Raw genomic sequence first — 18,477 nt, 5'->3', positions numbered from 1 at the left:
TGAAGGGACTTGCGAGGTGGTGCCGGTTTTCAGTGGTTCCATTAGTGGGTCATTGTATCTGTATGACAGTAAATGTGGAACTGGATTATTTCGCGATACTCGAGAGACAGTATTGCGGAAACACTGGTGGACAGTTACAATTGAAATTCCAGGTTAAAAAATTGCAATTTTGAAGAATTTTTAAGAGCGGCAATATAATATGGAATTTTTGGGGAATTCTTCATTAACGAATTTGTTAATTTCTTGAATATTGGGGTAATTCTCCATTTGCAGGTCAATATGCCACGGAAAAAACAGGAAAATATTGAAATTTCAAACAATAATTTCTCTCAATTTTTTATGCATTGAGAATTTCATTGTATTTCATGTTGAATTTTTATAAAAAGTATGAAAATTCAAGCTTTCCTTTGGAACATCAATTGTCATTGAACACGAAAAATCCAATTGCCTGGAATTATCAAGATAACGAGAAATTTAGTGACGATTTTTCATTGAAATTGAATTCAAACGCATATAGTTGAAAATTCATATGACCTTGTGACTGAAATTCCGAAATTTTTTTATCACTGTAGAAAATTTATCGCGAAGGTTTTCCTCATGAAAAAGATATATGTGCAAATAATTAAATGTACGTATAATTACGTATGATGCGTATGTATTGTAAATACACGATGTTTTGCGTGTAGGTAAGTAAATGGAAATAAGTCTATTACTTAAAAGTAGTCCAAGTATTTTTATTAATTTTTTTATTTCGTAATTCAGTATCAACCTTTATTGAGTAATTTACGAACAGAAAATTCTTAGTAAAAGATATTCTTAGATGAAAAACATTAGTGCCGTGATTTGAAGGTGGGACGATATAATTTTCCTTGCAGTTTTTCACGATTTCTCATCTGGGAATGGGTACTACTTCCCAAACTCGAAAACTTGAAAATCGCTACGGAAAAATATTATCCGGACTTTTTTGATGGGATTTTTTCGCTCGTGTGGTTGACCAGTTCTCGCCAGCTGCTCTAACGCCAACTCCATAGGAGTAAAAAATCCCATTCGAACAATCTGGAAATATGCTATTCTTAAAGATCTGTTTCGGTTAAATTCTCGTGTTCTCGTCGACTCCTTCAAATTCCATCTATGTTTTGAAAATTACAAAATTACGAAACAGGTGAAATTGATGATCTCCGGGCGTAAACTTTTACCTTTCCACTCGCTAGGGAAAGCCATTGCTCGCGACCCGACCTATCAAAACTGGAAATTGTAAACAGAAAAATACGAGCCCTCAATTTTCAGAAATAAATTATCACGGCGAAAGATAAAAATCCCGTATGCCCTCGAAGAATGCGGAAGGTTTTACGGGGAAAGTATACGATTCAAATCAATTTGATAACCCGAATTTTACAGTTTTGCTGAACATGATCGCCAAGACAATTAACCTTTTTAACGGACATTTTAAATAGGTCATTTTCAAGATAAATTGATAATTATGAAAAATGCGCATTGCGACTGATCTCGTTCGACCACTTCGCGAAATAAATTAAAACCTAAATCCGCTGAATTATCGCCCGTTAAAGAGTAGTAATTTGAGGATCTCCATCGCCCAGAAGTGCATACGAGGTTCCAGAAAATGGTGAAGCAGGTCTACCCTCGCCTGAGGTCCGGATCCAATTACCAAATGTGCATTTGTCTCGTCATTATAAGTCTCCCACAAGTCCGACCTCTCTGCGTAACTCGTCGTGGGCACCCTTGATCATAGAAACATAATTTGAATGCATGTTCATTTAGGATGGCATGTTTATATGAGCCTCGCGCTGGGGCAATGATACAATAACGAGCCCACGCCGTTAGATAATGATTCGGCAATCATGAAGTGAAATGGAAAGATGAAGCGCCGATGATCCAATAGAAAGGTATCCACATGTTACCCACGCATTTCACCTCTCCACTACAATTTTTTCTCTCCACGATGTTAATCATTATCGATAAAACTCCAGGGATTTCGGTTACTAATTTATTAACGTCTTGATAGAAATAAATAAATCATTCGTTTGATGAGTACTTCCGATTTGTCGAAGAGAGTCAACAAATTTATTTGAGAGATAGATAAAAACATTTCGAATAAAAAATCGTATTGCTCTTTCCAATTCTATTTGCATGTGTTTCATTTCTAGAATTTGTTCTCGCTACAATTATTCGCGAAATATTGCGTTGCAGACAATCTGATGAGTGTAAAAAAATGATAATTATTTCCCCAATATTTTCATTTTATTTTTCTCGAGGGGATGTACTCACCCGTTAATGGCGAAGGAAGTCCACAATTCAGTGATGATATCGATCATCTTGTGATCTTCCTCACTCAAACTGTCTTCCTCCACCCCAAAAATGGTGTAATTAACCGGAAAAATGTAAATAAGTTCATCTGCATGTGTTACCCCGATGTTTTCATTGTTTTTCAAAATAATAGCGGTCTTGCTGAAGGTTCCACGATACTCGAAGCTATAGTAATAATGGGGACTTGTTAATTTCTTCGTGGCCAATTGTAACTGGAGAATTTGCGGGAAGAGAAATAACGAATCGCTGATGATATCGGTTATAGCTGACAGTATCTGAAATGTGTGGAAGCATTTACTCGTTATCAGACAATGTTCTCCATTATTGGCATGGTGGGACAACGCACTTGTGTTTTATTCTTTTCGTCGATACCGCTGATGTAAAAGTTCTTCACGTCGGCGGCCAGTCTTGATGCTCTGCTATCAATCAGAAAGGATGATGATAGGCGAGTCATAAGAGACTCTACATCACCAAGGAAGTAGTCGTACAAAGTGGAGTTTGCGTATAACACTGTCGAGGAGGATTAATAGTGCAGATTATTGGGATGAGCAAAGAGTCATAGAATAATGATGATTAATGAAGGACAATGGTCCACTTCGAGGACATCGTAGCTATAATTTTTCCGTAATTTTACCGGTATTCGTTTTATAGCCTAGTGATAGCTATTAGGAATTTTCCGAAATTTCCCTCATGAAGTTATCTGAACTTTTAATTATGTGAGGTTGAATTCAATTCTAATTAAAAATACTCCCGAAGTTAATGATTTATCTTGATAGTTCAAGGAAATCAGGGTTTTCATGGTAAATGATAACTGATTTTTTAATGACGCTTCGAATGTTTAGGTTCGACGTGAAACTTCAATAAAAATACAAACTTTCCATTTTCACTGAAAATTCAAGTAAATTCAGAGTTTTTCATTAATTGGAATTTGATTTTTAATTGACTATTTTCATACTGTAATTTTTTAATCTTGAATTCTCAGTCGCGAAAATCGTTGAAGTATAGGTGAAACTGGTGTATGACGTAATTCGAAAAAAATGTAGAGGATATTTTATTAGAAAATGAATGTATTTAATTGAATCAGGGGAAATTAAAAACAACCCACTTAGCGTGACAATGAGTCCCTCATTTTTGACAACTCCGCTGATATTAGGTAAATCCGCAAGATTGCCGTCCAAGATGAGATTAATTGGAAGATCGGTGAGGAATGCGTCATTTCCAGGAGGTTCCCGGGTTGGTATCCACGTAATGGCGGTTTCCTTTCGAAAATCATCAAATCCATTGTAATCATTGATCAACATTCCAACGTCAACATTTCGCAAGCAATCGATGAGCTCTTTCGAGGTGGTTGTGGGACACCCCAGATTTCTCCCGAGGGAAAATGAATAGTCCTTGTACGTCGTCGAGTCTTCGAACGCCCATGGACATAACGCACTTCCACTCTGCCCAATAAATTGGTGGAACAATCCTGCAATAGAAATCCGTCAGTACCTCAGGATTGATGAGCACAGTATTATGTTCACCACTGGGAAATTGGGGATATTCATTCGGGGCGATTATTGGAATAGCTTTCAGACGGGTATTCATTGCAGTACGTGAGGCACAGATAGAAATTCTTTATCGAAATTTGAACATTAGCGTCGGGAAATCATAATACATCGACTGCCAAAAAAAAAAACCAATTGACTCCACTAGGAATCATCGAAATTAGTCTGATGAGACCAAAAATTCAATTTTTACTTGAAATGTTAAATCTAATTCGTGAATAATTGATTTCTATTCTTTATAAATAGAACCTAAACTTGGAAATTTATTATATTTTTTTAATGAAGAGTTATTAGATTGTTGTAAAAGAGATTGAATGGTAAAAACCACCTCTGGATTGGCTGGATAGGACATGCAAATTCACGCTGACACTTCCTGCACTTTGGCCGAACAGTGTGACTCTCCCTGGATCACCGCCAAAGTTCTCGATGTTCTCTTGGACCCATCGCAGTGCGAGCAGTTGATCCTTTAATCCGAAATTCCCTGGCGCCACTTCATCACCTGTGCTGATAAACCCAAGAGCAGTGAGGCGATATTGCATTGCCACCAGTATGATATCGTGATCAAGGAGGAAATCAGGAGCTAAGGAACTCGAAGATATATCACCGCGGACGAAAGCCCCGCCGTGAATGAATACCATTACGGGAAGAAGATCCGCTAGATCTATCTGTACATATTTTTCTGGGATTATGTCATTGTAGAATCTTAAAAAAATTATTTTAAACATTATCATTTTTTGGTGGCACGAGAAAATTCCCGCGACGAAATTCCCACATCCATAATTCCTTTCCACAAACTTTCCAAAGTCATAATTCCATAATTCAAATTGATGGAGAATCCCCGAAAATAATAAACAAGTGTATATGTGCATTCATCGAGTCTCACAGATGATCCATTTTTATGTTTATTTTTCTGCACGATTTTTACTCAATAAATTGAATCATGTTGTGCAACTTTTGAATGTGGGTTTTTATGTACATGGAAGCCATTGATTTTGGATTCGGGTATTTCGTCATGTAACCCATTTTTCAAACTTGAGGGGAACTTCGTTATTGATTATTATATTCAAGAGGAACAAGTCGCAAAAATGTGAATTTCTCTGCAATTTCCGGAACATTGATCATTCCTAAACAGGAGGCAAACGATAAATATTCATTACTTGAATTCACTGACTCTGAAATCCACTGAAAGCTACAGGATATATTTCCTTAAGTGTTTCCTATTCAACTAAATAAACATCGAACGCCTGACCTGAAATTTAGTTTCAATTGGTTTTCACACGAAAAATTAAATTGGCAATTGGTTTAATCTTCCGTGTTAATTTCACAAATAAGACAAAAATTTCCAAAAGGTCGACCGGAAATGGTAGTCAGAAATGTTCAATAGTACATTTAACGGGTAAATTTGGTTTTTAAAAATATAGCAGTACCCTCGGCGTGTAGACACTGAGCTTGAGGCAATCCTCATTCCCAATGATATCCCCATCATCGCTGACCTGAGGACAGGGGACCGGATCCTCATTCGCACGGAATATCCCATCCCAAGGTTCAGCAGGTTCTGGACTCCGGAACCTATCAATTATAAATGCCTACTAGTGATACTGTCTTTCAAACTGTGAAAACATCGAACAATATATTTTGATAAGCCTATTCTAACATATCGCAAATTGCACCAATTCATATGAAAATCTATACATAAAATATTAATACAATATTTGGGATATTCGAAATTCTGCATAATAATGTACATATTATCACTATTATACTATTATTTTGTTTAATCAACCAAAGATGAAAAGGAAAACAGTTTATAATTTTTGTTTAGATTTTTAAATATCTGGATGGGCAATTTGTAATTTCCATCATTTACATTTGGATTATATACGATTGCAATATATATATATATTTATATATAAATGATAGAGGTTGTGCACCTGAGGGCCCCAATTGGTGCTTTGGCGTACGGTATTCCTCGAAAGGCGAAAACACCTCTTCCTCGTCGAGTGATTATCGAGGTCCCCGAAATCACCCCTGTCCTGGTGATGACTTCCGGTTCTGCCAGAGAACCCCGGCTGTACCACAATACTGTTATTACCGTCAGAAGAGATCTATATGCCATGACCAGCAAACATGCACTACCGTGTATGACACTTTCAATACTGTTTTTTTTTCGCGATAACGATTATGGATGACTGCGGTTCCGATGGATTTTCCTTGATGATAATAGTGTGCATACAGAGTAGGTTCGTCGCGTGTGGAAACTATGGAAGGTGTCTTGACTCTTTATCCTTGAATTTGAACTTCATATCGACAGTGTCATTGAAGATAATTCCCGTAAAAAAATAGTTTACCTAATTTCAGGATAAAGTCAGATCTGAGATAATGAGCATTAATGAGTGTGGAAATCTTGGGAATTAATTTCTTATCAATTTACTCGACTCTCACTATTTATCTTTATACTTTAATCTACCAATATTTCTTTATAAAAAATACTATTCATAATTATTGCTTACTAAATTCAAACTAGAAAAAAAATTGACGTTTAATAATTAATACGCTGAGATTGTAAAACGCTTTTCATGTTTTTTAATTTGAAAAAAATCGGATTGTTAAAATGAAAACCTGTTATTTCGGCGTGCTTCAGCTTACATAATTCTCAATTCATTTATAGTTATCCAAATTGTCATAATGATTATTATATAACCAAGAAATATGGATACACGTGAATAATATTTGAAAAGGAATTTTTTTCGTTATTTTAATAGTCCTTTTACGACTGTTGCAAAACTCCGTTTATATGCTGACAAATTCCAGAGCATTCGAAACACGTGTCATGTAAAATCTAAAAACCCCGGGCAATAGTTTAACATTGAAATGTTTGCTGTGAAAATTCGTGACACCGCACTACTAACCGAGAATGAAGCGATTATATTACGTGAAGTGCGAATCCGGTTTATTCCGTAGGCAGGTGCAAATCCGTGGATGATATCCATCACTTTGTGATGAATATCCTCTGCATATTCTGCCTCACAAAAAAAACCTGATGAACGCCCAGCGGCGTTGAAAGCTTAAGTTTATTAGCAGAAGATTTTTCGTAAAAATTCTGATTATATTACTATTTTCTTGTAAAACCCCGGGATCGACATAATACTTTGGACACCGAGATAATACTTTATCCTATGAACGCAATGGAGGTCATAAAAGCTGGGTATAATGTGCTTCGGTGCACGATGATAACATGTAGCAAACACAGTCACCTATCCTCCGAAGAATAGGTTTTTCCAGGTATTAATATCGCAGATACTCCCTGCAATTTTCACGAAAGAGAGGCGGATAAATAAAACGACGGGATGATCCATACGTCGGAGGGTTTTTCCACAGAAAATCCCGTACTAACAGCTGTCGATTCGTTGTATTTTTCTCCTTACAATAAATGATTTTCCGCTGAAGAAAACTGTTCTCGATTCAAGAATTACTTTTATTGAGCGATATATTCCATCCGAGATGAATTTAAAACGATTATTTATAAATAATATTAATCCTTAATACAGCCAAATGTAAAACCAAAGAAAAATATATTCGAATTATTACTTCATAATTTATTTCAAAATACAACCTGCATGCACATGAATAGATAATTAAGTTACATGTCACAATTAAATATCAAATAATTGGGTTCATATTTTTTTTCATTGCTAAGATAATTATTACGAATGTCTGAAGACTGAGTTTATTATGAAAATTTTGAGGGGAATGTATGAATTGTGGATAATTGTTTTCCGGAATCTATTTGAAGGGTAAAATGTGATATTGATACAGAAACTCTATCAATGTAATAGATTTTCTTTGTGATCGATGGAACATTCTGTAATAAGACCACCACTCTCGGATATGTGACACGATGGAGTAGAAATTCATAAGTTTCTACTCTATAGAAACTTCAGAAAAATCTGAAAGGACCATCACAATATGCCTTCGAGATCCGTTGAGCATTCCTGAAGAATGCGTGGGGGATGTACGTCATGTACCAATTCAAACAAAATTGCTTCTCGCGGAAATGGTGCACTTCATCTCACAGTTGAGAGTGCGCATATATTCTGTGCACGTGTTCCGGATATAAGAACCCTACAACAAATCCGTTAGATATCACTCTTCAATATTTTAGATATCATACTGAGGTTGGAGATCCACAGCTAGTGTCTACATGAAGTTATGAGCGATATGAAGAAATTCTGGAATTTAGTTGCGCATGGTACATACGGAGAGATACTCTTGAAAAAATATTTTGGTCAATCTTTTTTTGTTTTGCAGTTAATGAAAAAATTATGTCATTATTCTTAATTATTTTTCGTATTAGATGATTTTCTTCTGGGCCCAGTCCTAGAAAAGTCTTTAAGCATTCTCACGTTATCTATATCAACAGCAAAATATGCAAAATCAACACCTCATCAATAAAAAAATTAAATTTCGCAAAAAAGTCAGTGCCCTCCCCCAAAATTCGCAGATGGGCCTTACGGCAGGGCCAGTTTTTCATTTTTCTGTTCCCCTTTTCAGCTTTTTGAAGGCTCTATAATATAACCAGTAAATATATATGTGAAATTGACGGTTGGTCAATGAAAAGATTGGACGGTGGAGAAATAATTGTAGAGTCTGGAAATAATCCTTGAAAATGAAGCTTTGTGCTATCTATACTGTATATTACCAGTTCAATGGACTCATCAGCAATCACGTATCCTTGGATGTTCAAGATCACGTTAAACCGAAAACCCTCAAACTTTTCCCCTCTCCGTTATTGACCCCAAAACTTTTTGCCAAAGTTTCATCACAAACCTCAATTCTCCGTTCTACTTTTCCAACCTCTGAATAATTTTCCTTCGTCCATTGGTTCTCACTCTCAACGCAGCATAACAGACCACCATGAATAAAACATATTGAACCTCCAAAGAATTCATATAAAGACACGTTTGAATTTACGACAGCCGATATATATTCTCAGCGGTAGTTTTCATTAGGCCGGCCAACTTAATAAGTTTGTTATTCTCCCTCTCTGTTTCGAAGAAAAATTAGTCTAAATTTCGAGCCCCCGAGGGGTCCATCAGAGAATTACAACTGGCTAAGTTGGATAATCAACTGTTGGAGTGGACCACTCGTTCCTCGCGAAAAAGAAAGAAATGAGAAGGCAGAGGTTAACGCCATCCTAACGAGGATATGAGATATTGTTCCTGGAAGAGGCGGACATTCCTCTGGAGTTACACTGAGAACAACCATTACTAATTCAACTGTAACAGAATTGTAAAAAACATTGTAGGCATTCTTTAACAGTCTGTTGAAATTAAAATCTCTACGTTTCAGGTGATTTTAAGGAATTTGACCTTAATTGATAATTTAAATTTTCCGGAATTTCCACCAGAAGCGGAAGACCCAAAGTATGTAAAATGCAAAGGTCAAATCATAAAAACGTTTTTCTTCAATACAAAGTGGTGAAATAAAGTATTTAAGAGGTAAAAAGTAGGGGTCATAAAATGGAGGGTCGAAGAATTGAGTCCACCTCGAAGAGTTGTTTTCCCCCGAACGAGGAAAGGATGGGAGTAAATCTCCCAGTTTTGGAGAGAAAAGAATGGGAACATGGCACATGCATTTAAGAATCCTCCGACATGTTCTCAACTGGTTTGAATGAATCGACGGCGTTCTAGACCCTGAATAATATTTTATTCCCTCCTTGGTTGAGGTTAGGGAATGCGATCCTTGACCTTGTCGCTGGATAACCTTGTAACTGGGCAGCGGGGGACTGCTCATCGATCCTGAAACCCTTGGACCTGGCTCACGTGATAAATGAGCTTTATATCCATATAGGTTTCGTGTTAATGTAGGTTGAATCCTCTTTCAGCTGGGGAAATTCCGCCGTCAATGGATCCCGTGGGTAGACGTGATTGTCCCTTGGTGTTGAAGTCAACTTGATATTTCTATTTTAGAAGAAAATTTCAGGGGCAACTATCACCTAAATAATCTATTCACATCCACCATTTTTACACGAAAACCCTCGCCGAAATTGTTGGTCATCTTAAAATAAATTGGTAGCGCCCATGGTGGGTGCCACCCGTTTAGGGGCTCACAGTAATAACTTCCGGTCATTATTCTTCATATTAAATTCGATTCCTATACCTCAGGAAAAAAAACCAAAAGAATAGTTCTCATTATTACGTCGAGCGAAGAATCAAGTTAATGTGAACATAGCCAAACCAATAGATATGAATAAAATAAGAATATGACGATAAAAAATTCATTAACTCGACTCCCACGCAGAGATACACAAAAGTCGGAAAGAAAGTAATAAAAAAAACAAAATAACAAAAAAATGAATTTTTATTCCATGTCTTTTTTTGGAAAAGCTGGAGAACTAAATATTAGGAAATAAAAAAAAATCGTTACAAAAGTTTTTTTGCATTTGCTTTTACATTTTCACAGTCTTGAAAACCTATCTGCTTTTATTTGTATATATTGCTATCAGGTATACATAAAAATCTAAAGTAATATATTCGTGTCATTTTCAAGATTATTCGCATACTCCAACAGTTGTCCGCAGGAATGTTCAATTCTGAACACCTCGCATTACGGTATCAGATTCGGGTTAACCATCGCCGGGCTCCACTCGCACTCATTAGGGTAATTAAGTTGCATTGACCAGTATTAATTAACGTATTATTCAACGGACACTGGGTGTCATGTTATGCGACAAACATCCAATTATCGGAAACATGTAGACACGGTTAATTATCTTGACAAATTTTCGGTAATTTTCGGTAATGTCATAATTTCAAGGCCAATTTCGATCGGTAGAATGGGAAAAAATTTTTTTTTTCAAATAAACATAATAAACCCAATTAAGTTACTAAGTTAATTCATAAAATTCATAAAATTCATAAATTTTCCTGTCCAGTTATTCATTCGTTCATCCAAAAAGAATGAAATAGTACCTCAATGTCTTCTCTCCCACGTGCCTTCCAGATGGGTCGAATTATAAGGTGAAATGTCATATTAACATGTGTAGGTGTCCTCGTACAGCTTACAAGAATATTCCCTCAGATTTTTAGATGTAATATTTGCGGCCGCAGTGTCCCGTCGAATCGGGGATCAGAATTGATGTGATTCGATCATATGCAGATTCAAACCCCCTCGTAACGCAGCTCGAAAATCAGAAAATTTTCCACTGGACTATTCCAGAATTCGCGGGAAAATTCCACTGGGGTGTCTCTTCCAACGCAACTGTCAATATTCCAGGCTGTATCCCCCGTCAATAAAATTCATTCTGCGATCGATGTAATCTCATTGGAAGAGGATCCGCCTGAAGGTGACCGTTTTATACGGTTTTTACGATATTTCTTTGACTCCTGATTCGAATCCCAATTTGACCCAGCAGTTACCCGCTCCAGTGGATGAAAGAGGTGGATGAAAATTACCGAAAAAGGAAAAAAAAATATGTACTCGGATTCAAATGTGATTACACAGCTTCAAATTGCCCGGAGCACTTAGTGGAGAGCAAAGTAAATTATCAGTATCTTATATTTTCAATGATAATGCTCCCGCCCACGCAGAGCATTCTGGAAGTAACTTCGGGAATCCGAACATAATTATTATCATTTTATTAATCAAATTACGTAACTCGGTGGTAAATGGTAAATATCTAGTTTGGTTTTAGTTTTTTCGGGATTTTCTCATTGTGTTGTATCAGTGAATGAGTGCGTTGTAAATATTTGAGGATTGCTTCACCATTATAGTGAATACCTAGGAACTTTATCAAGCTGTACCTGATAGTTCAGTTAATTTCTCTTTTAGTTCTCATTTAGTTTCATTGTTCCCGCTCGATGGCACAGTGTAAACTCATAAAAAGGAAACATACGACTCCACGCGATCCAGTTAATTGATCTAACTAGTTGAATTGTTGTTAATTCTTAGTGGGTTCGGTATTATCAGGTAATTGGACCGTTAACACTTTCTTCAAAGCTCTAAGTCACACCTGAAGCTTGCACCATTTGTAGCGAAATACGGAAAACTTTGGGTTACCTGTAAACAACTTTAACTTTAGAAATACTGTTTCATTTCTCTCCGATCTTTTTTGGTTTCACCAAACTTGTATTACCGAACTTATATTGGGTCATGTTGACTAGAGAATTTCACAAGTCACCTAATTGAATTGTGGTTGTAGAAGCCTCGATGTTAATGGATAATAATTTATAAAATGTACCCGATTTGACGGAACAAAGACTGAAAATAAACGTAATAATGCATTAGCTCATCTCTCGATCATTCTTGAATGGTGATATAGGAAGATGAAATGAAATCAATGGATATGGCACATCGTATCATTTGTCAATGATAACTTATCATCTAAGGATGGAGAACCAACACATCTTTGATTATCGCAGGTATTTGGATACCGTCATCTCATTCCCTCCATTTCAACCACCGATTATCCCCTACCGTCACAGCAAACCTTGACTGCAGATTCTCCTTCTTATCAAAAGTCGCACTTTCTTCAACTTCTAATAGTGATAAGCGGACTCCTCTGGTAATCTACCTTCCTACGATCACCCTTTGGAATTGATCCTCGAGGGTTGAAGCCTGCGCAAAGATCCTTCATCAAGCGCGCGCAGTCTCTACCATCCCCAATCCACAAAAATTGGGTAGCAAACCCTTCCAGTCACTCGACCAAAACAAATCAGTCGAGCCAGCCATGAAGTGACCACCGGGACACGTGCACTCTTGTCCATAGCGAGATCTCAACATGACTCCTGGACTGGGTCACGATCCACTGGGGAGTTACAACAACACATACATTGGTGAGTAATCACACGAAATGAGAAATTAATCATTGAGCGGCTTTGGTAATGAATATTGACGGTGCTTTAGGTACAGCGAGTGGTTTGTGCCTTTGGCAGCAGCCCCAGCACATCCTCTTCCAACTGGCCAACTGCTGCTTCGCCTTGTCATACTCAGCACCATCGTCCAAAAAGGGAATACTCTTCATGCATTCGCTCCTCATAATTGGTAAGCTGCCATCATCAATACGAAGAACTATTTCATAAATCCTTATTTGACTAGAAGGAGTCTTCTAATTTGTACTTGATGCAGCAATTGAATAGTTAATATGGTTCCTCCCCCGCTTAACTATTTTGATTTCCAAAAAGGATTCATGTTGCTGTCTGGATGGGCTTGGCACGTGATCTGCGCTCCTGACATATTCTCTTGGAACTTCTCCTTCCTAGTACTCAACATCTGTCAATTGGTGTACATCGTCTATCAGATGAGGCCAGTTAGGTTCGATCCGGAACTCGAGGAAGTCTATCACACTCTCTTTTTCCCCTTCAAGGTGGATCTCGTTTCATCCGACTTAATACATCATCGAATAAGTCGAATGATCCAAATTTGTAATGAACTTGCGTCTTCTAGGTGTCACGCATGCAGTTCAAGCGACTCGTGTCTCCAGAATTCGCGACGATAATGTCACTCCATGCTGGTGAAGCGTATGCAATGCAAAACTTAACACGCACAGATAGATTAGGTCTATTGCTGAGTGGTAAGGTCAATGTTCTGAGTGAGACTAATTTTCTACATCCAATACTGCCATGCGAATTTCTCGATTCACCCGAGTTCGAGAGCTCTCGAGCGTCTGTAGATGATAAGTTCAAAGTGAGTGATCAAATGTTGATAAAATAGGATTAATCACCGCTGTACTCATTAAATACGCAATTTTATTGGTTCGATTAATTTTTTTTGTAATTTTATGGCGATTAATTTCTCGGTGTAAACGGGAGAATCAATTAAATTCCCATCAAATCATAAAATGCTGTTGAATAATAAAAAAAATTAAATAGTAAAATAAATTGAAATGTACGAGACAATGGTTGAGGAATATGGACTCTCTCTCAGCAACAAAATACTAAAAAATTTTATTTAGGTTTCCATTGTGGCGGCGAGTTCATGCAGGTACTTATACTGGCAGAGATCAGCTCTAGAGTACCTCCTGGTGAAAGAAGCATATCTGGCGACTGTGTTAACAACTCTCGTTGCGAGGGACATCGCAACCAAGTTATATGCCATGAATAGTAAGGTACCCGCAGATTACTCCTTAACTAATAACAGTAGGAATGTAAAGATTACGGGATAATTCACGGTTGGAAACAAAATTGGTAGATAATCACGGATAAAGGATCGCATCTGGACATACGATTACCTTCGATAAGCGCTGGCATCGGTGTCAGCTCGGAATATCGAAGTCCACGTGCGTCGAGACAAGCGCTGATTCGACGGAAGGACGCTAAACATGCCGCCAACAATGGTGAGTATGTCCATCTTACCCATTGTGACTTATATTTTGGGCCAGGGCGATCTCTTCGATAGCTCATGCAACGGAAAACATAACGGATGTTGCGCAGTCGACCATTGCGCTGGGAGGGGGACGATCCGTACATCCAAAGGAACAGCTACGGGGCTAGGGAGCAACTGGAGAAATCTTTCCATTTTTTTCCCTGATAATAAAGATCAACAACATTCCTTTTTACTGACGCATAATTTTTTTTGCATGTCAACATGATTTTTTTTTCCAATTTCTCAGAAAGCTTACTCGAAATTTCTAAAAATTTCAACAGCACTCCCATTTTCCTGCGGAGATTAATTGAGATATTCCCTTAGCGGTAATAATACTTTTTTCAAGGATTTCGGTTCGTAGTTATCCGGATGTGGACGTTTGTGGATCAAAACATGAACATTCACTTAAACAAATGATAAGATCTCAAGATTTGTCGGGTGTAAAGAAATGATTAAAAAACCATTTTATTTGTTGTAAAATCCCTCAATTTATCACTTATCGCTTATCTTAATGACCTGTTGATGATTATCACAAAATTTCAAGTGAGAGGAACCATTTCCTTGGTGACGAAATCCGTACTTTAATACATCAGTCATTACATAGAGAATTCATTTACTCATTTTAATGGATTTATCAGCTTGATGATTCGAGTATTGATGATGAATCTCCTGAAAGTAGGAGGCGCAAAACCGAAAGATCGGCCCGTGAATAATCTGACTAAACTGGGGGCCCCGAATATGGAGCCTCTACCAGAACTGCCGTCTTGCGACGATTTAGCATCGAGTGGAGTTGAGAGCTGGCTGGATTCCTCCAGCAAATACCACAGCTGCGAAGTTGTCGATGAGGAGTGAATCAAGGACTTCAGGAATATGAAATTGCGTCATTCATACTGTCTTCCTGATTATTTTTTTACACGAGTACCAGTCATCACCGGGGTCTTGCACCTTTTTAATAATAAACATGACGTTGCATTTATCATCACTAATGAAAAAATTTCACTGAGAATCTTACTTAATTCGCTAAACAATTGTATTCCATTTCTATTGAACTTTATATTAATTCCGACTCTATCGAAAAAATAACAAATTTGGAAACAAATACTATCAAATGTGAGTAGAATACCACGGACATTTTTTTTATGGAAATTGCTAGGCCCAAATTATTTAAAGTTGCTTTATTGATTTCTTTGATTTCAGTTAATGGAAGAAAGAATGAAATTGTTTTACAGGTACTACTTATTTCTACAGATGCTTTTTTATTGATCATTTCAATGGAGTTATTCAAGAACTAATAAAAAATTCAATAGAAATTCAATGAAATTTTCTAGCAAATTTGTTACGTTTTTCTATTGAATTTTCTCGTGCGTAATGTATATCAGTTGATCAGTGAAGTGTTGTACAGTTCGTAGCGATCTTTTCAATTTGTACCACCACGAGTTTTTATGAAACTCGATCCTTAGTTGAGAATATACACAATTGTATTATTCCTGTTGTAATAAACGTTTGAATAATATGGGGTGGAGTTATTTGGTGGGTGTATGGGTTTTCCTAGGGGCTCTGTTGCTTTTTTTTCATTTAATAAACCTTCCCTCACCCCTTCCGCCGCAGTGTGTCATAAACTCAGACACAGCGAAATAAAAAATTCAATGAAAAATTCAAACAAAAAAATTAATCGACTTTCTACCGAACGCGCCAGTTTTTCCGAATAAAATTTCATCACAAGTAATACAATGAAATTATATAAGATCTATTTATGACACGTTTGTTCTCATTAATTGTGAAAGACAAGGAAATGGGCGTGAAAAACTGATTTTCTGTCACTGGAAACTTACAGAGATAAACATCATTACAAAAAAAATTAATTAGAAACCTCAACATCCATCACGGAATTGGAACCGGGAGTAATTCGGCGGTGAAGGGTCACGAAACATGAAGGCATTACGGAATTTTCCCCGTCCGTTGTCGAGGTCATCGCAATATCTCTCTTATACATGAGAATGTATCTCTGGGATTGATAAAAAATCAAGCTTTCTCATCAATTGTCCCGCAATGTGTTCCAAGGTAAAGGGAGGGCTGACGCAATACATCAATTTCACTGAAGTACGCCACCCTAGGAACCATACAGGAAGTTATACCGAATTCCGGGGCAAAATGCATATTCGTAGATTGTTATCAGCGTTGCTATTATCATAAGTGACATACAAGCCCGTGCGGAACGAGGTACAGTGATATAATAGTCGAGCGTGTTACCCAGGAAATATTTTCCAGGACTTGCAGTCTCGAGGTGCCGACTAATCGTCGTATTTGTACGCTGCTGAGGCACTTATGCGCAAAATGTGGCTAGCATCCAAAGCCGAGAAAGGGTATGTTTTTCCTTTATCCTATTTTTCCTTCCCAATAGAGGCTTTGTAATCGATCATATTTTACGTTTTCTAATTCTGCCTGAAAATAAAGTGGAATATTATCAAATGTGGAAATAAGAAGTTCTGAGTAAAGGTAGGGGTGGGACAATGTAGAAAAAAAGAGTAAAATCTAGGTTGAACAGCCAGAATTTCGGGAAATAATGAGTATTTTGGGAGAATATCTCCGCGAAATTTTAGATCTGTCGGTCAAAAATTTCTCGAGATAATAATTCTTTCGTGGTCCAATGATGCGTTTGATTCCAAAATTAGCAAAAATGTAGTATTTTAAGCAATAAAAATTTCATGGAAATTAGACGTAGGTTTTTCCAATAATCACGGTCTCATGATGAAAATTAATGTTTTTGGCTCTAAAAGTGTCGTATCACGATTAATTAAAAATATGTTATATTTTTTAAATTCATTACCTAAAAATTGGCATTATATTGTACTGTATATTATATTATATTTTCGATACTTTCAAGGAAGCATATGTTAAATTTCAGAATTCTTCACGTGACTCGAGTTATTTATATGTTTATATATATTTTCCAATGGGCATTCCTTCTCCAACAAATTGTAATAAAAATAAGAAATTGGACAAAACTCGTCGGAAAGAGTACAAGAAATTTTGGCTGACCACAGCAACTATTAATGGACTTCATAAATTTTGCGAGTATAAACGAACCCGAAAGACAGAGCGAAATAAAATACAAGAAATACTGGGAATTAACTTGTGACAGTGGTGCAAAGTGAAATGTACCAGCAATTACGTTCGTCCGGCATTGGATATTCTTCTCAGGGATAGGGAATATTCTTCGTCACAGTGATTTATAATTCCTCTGTCAACATTTGGATAGAGATCAGTGTTTAGATGTATCAGGGGACTGAAGAAGAGAATGGCGTAAGTAATGCACGGCAATTAATAATGACAACAAAAATTTCAGCGATCCTACGGACGACATTATGAATGATACACTGAGAGAATTGTTGATGGTATCCTCCCAGGATTTCTCGTTCTTGTCTTTGTGATCCTATCAACATTGTCTATAGCAGGAATTTAGGAAGTTGCCTTGGCGTCAAAGAAGTTCTGTTTGCAGTTCCTCGGAGTTGCTTTTTGAATCCGTAATTGCATGCTCCGCGCGTGGCATTTAATTGCCTTAATTCGGTGCGAAATTAGTTAATTGCGTTGGAGTTGAGAAATGGAAATATGCAGGTAGTTTCTCGGGTAGAAAAACTGTATTTCAAAAAACTTGGAAATCATTTGATAAATTTTTCGGAGAATTATGCAATTATGGAATCATTAATTACTTTCATAATTACTCTCCAATACGATTTATTTGTTATGACTCTTAATTAATAACTATATATACATATAGTTACCATTTTATTATAAATCAACTCCCTTTTATAGAATAATATTTATTGATTTATTGAAAAAATGAATTAATAGTTGTGAAAGAAGAAATTATTCGCTAGATAGTTATTTAGTGAAGTATTTTTGGAGAGGCAAGAATATGATCCGCAAGATAATTTTCCAAGGAAAAGGTCTTTACCTCTGGGTAGTCTGTTATCAAGGCGACACAAGAGATTTCATGCACCGGACCATTCACAAGTTATAATGATGTCACCCCGGGCTACAAACTTGCGATAATACACACAGCCATTCTCACTGAAGCGAGCATTCAGAATCACAAAATATGCCACAGCTATAACAATAGAAGCCCCTATTACAGATACCATAACACGGGTTGACAGATATCCACGGATCATTATTATGCGGGAATGAGTATGATCGTGTGTATTTACAGTACCTCATTGAAATTAATACTATGAAAACATAG

The 18,477-nt window shown here is 36.9% G+C and overlaps 2 protein-coding genes across 3 annotated transcripts; one reads left to right on the top strand and one right to left on the bottom strand.

Annotated features, from left to right (window-relative positions):
• Positions 1-757: 757 nt before the first annotated feature.
• LOC105264834 (esterase FE4) lies at positions 758-6,009 on the bottom strand. The gene is made up of 7 exons (XM_011301981.1): positions 5,804-6,009; positions 5,300-5,441; positions 4,201-4,537; positions 3,431-3,793; positions 2,672-2,835; positions 2,287-2,600; positions 758-1,739 (listed from the first exon to the last, which is right to left on the bottom strand). Exons 1-7 carry the CDS (start codon positions 5,986-5,988, stop codon positions 1,553-1,555), a joined length of 1,692 nt encoding a protein of 563 aa, XP_011300283.1. The 5' UTR covers positions 5,989-6,009; the 3' UTR covers positions 758-1,552.
• A 6,572-nt stretch (positions 6,010-12,581) lies between these two features.
• LOC105264833 (popeye domain-containing protein 3) lies at positions 12,582-15,725 on the top strand. Of its 2 annotated transcripts, none has more exons than XM_011301980.1 (7): positions 12,582-12,706; positions 12,777-12,914; positions 13,055-13,236; positions 13,317-13,556; positions 13,825-13,977; positions 14,061-14,205; positions 14,914-15,725. In XM_011301980.1, the coding sequence occupies exons 1-7, from the start codon at positions 12,652-12,654 to the stop codon at positions 15,084-15,086; spliced, it is 1,086 nt and encodes a 361-aa protein (XP_011300282.1). In that variant the 5' UTR covers positions 12,582-12,651; the 3' UTR covers positions 15,087-15,725. The 2 variants fall into 2 exon arrangements, with proteins under 2 accessions (XP_011300282.1, XP_011300281.1); XM_011301979.1 differs by having other exon boundaries at positions 14,911-15,725.
• The last annotated feature ends 2,752 nt before the right edge of the window (positions 15,726-18,477 follow it).

Source organism: Fopius arisanus, unplaced genomic scaffold, assembly GCF_000806365.1.
Source record: "Fopius arisanus strain USDA-PBARC FA_bdor unplaced genomic scaffold, ASM80636v1 scaffold00025, whole genome shotgun sequence".
In the NCBI taxonomy this organism is placed as follows: Eukaryota; Metazoa; Arthropoda; class Insecta; order Hymenoptera; family Braconidae; genus Fopius; species Fopius arisanus.
This window is presented reverse-complemented; position numbering and strand designations above follow the sequence as displayed.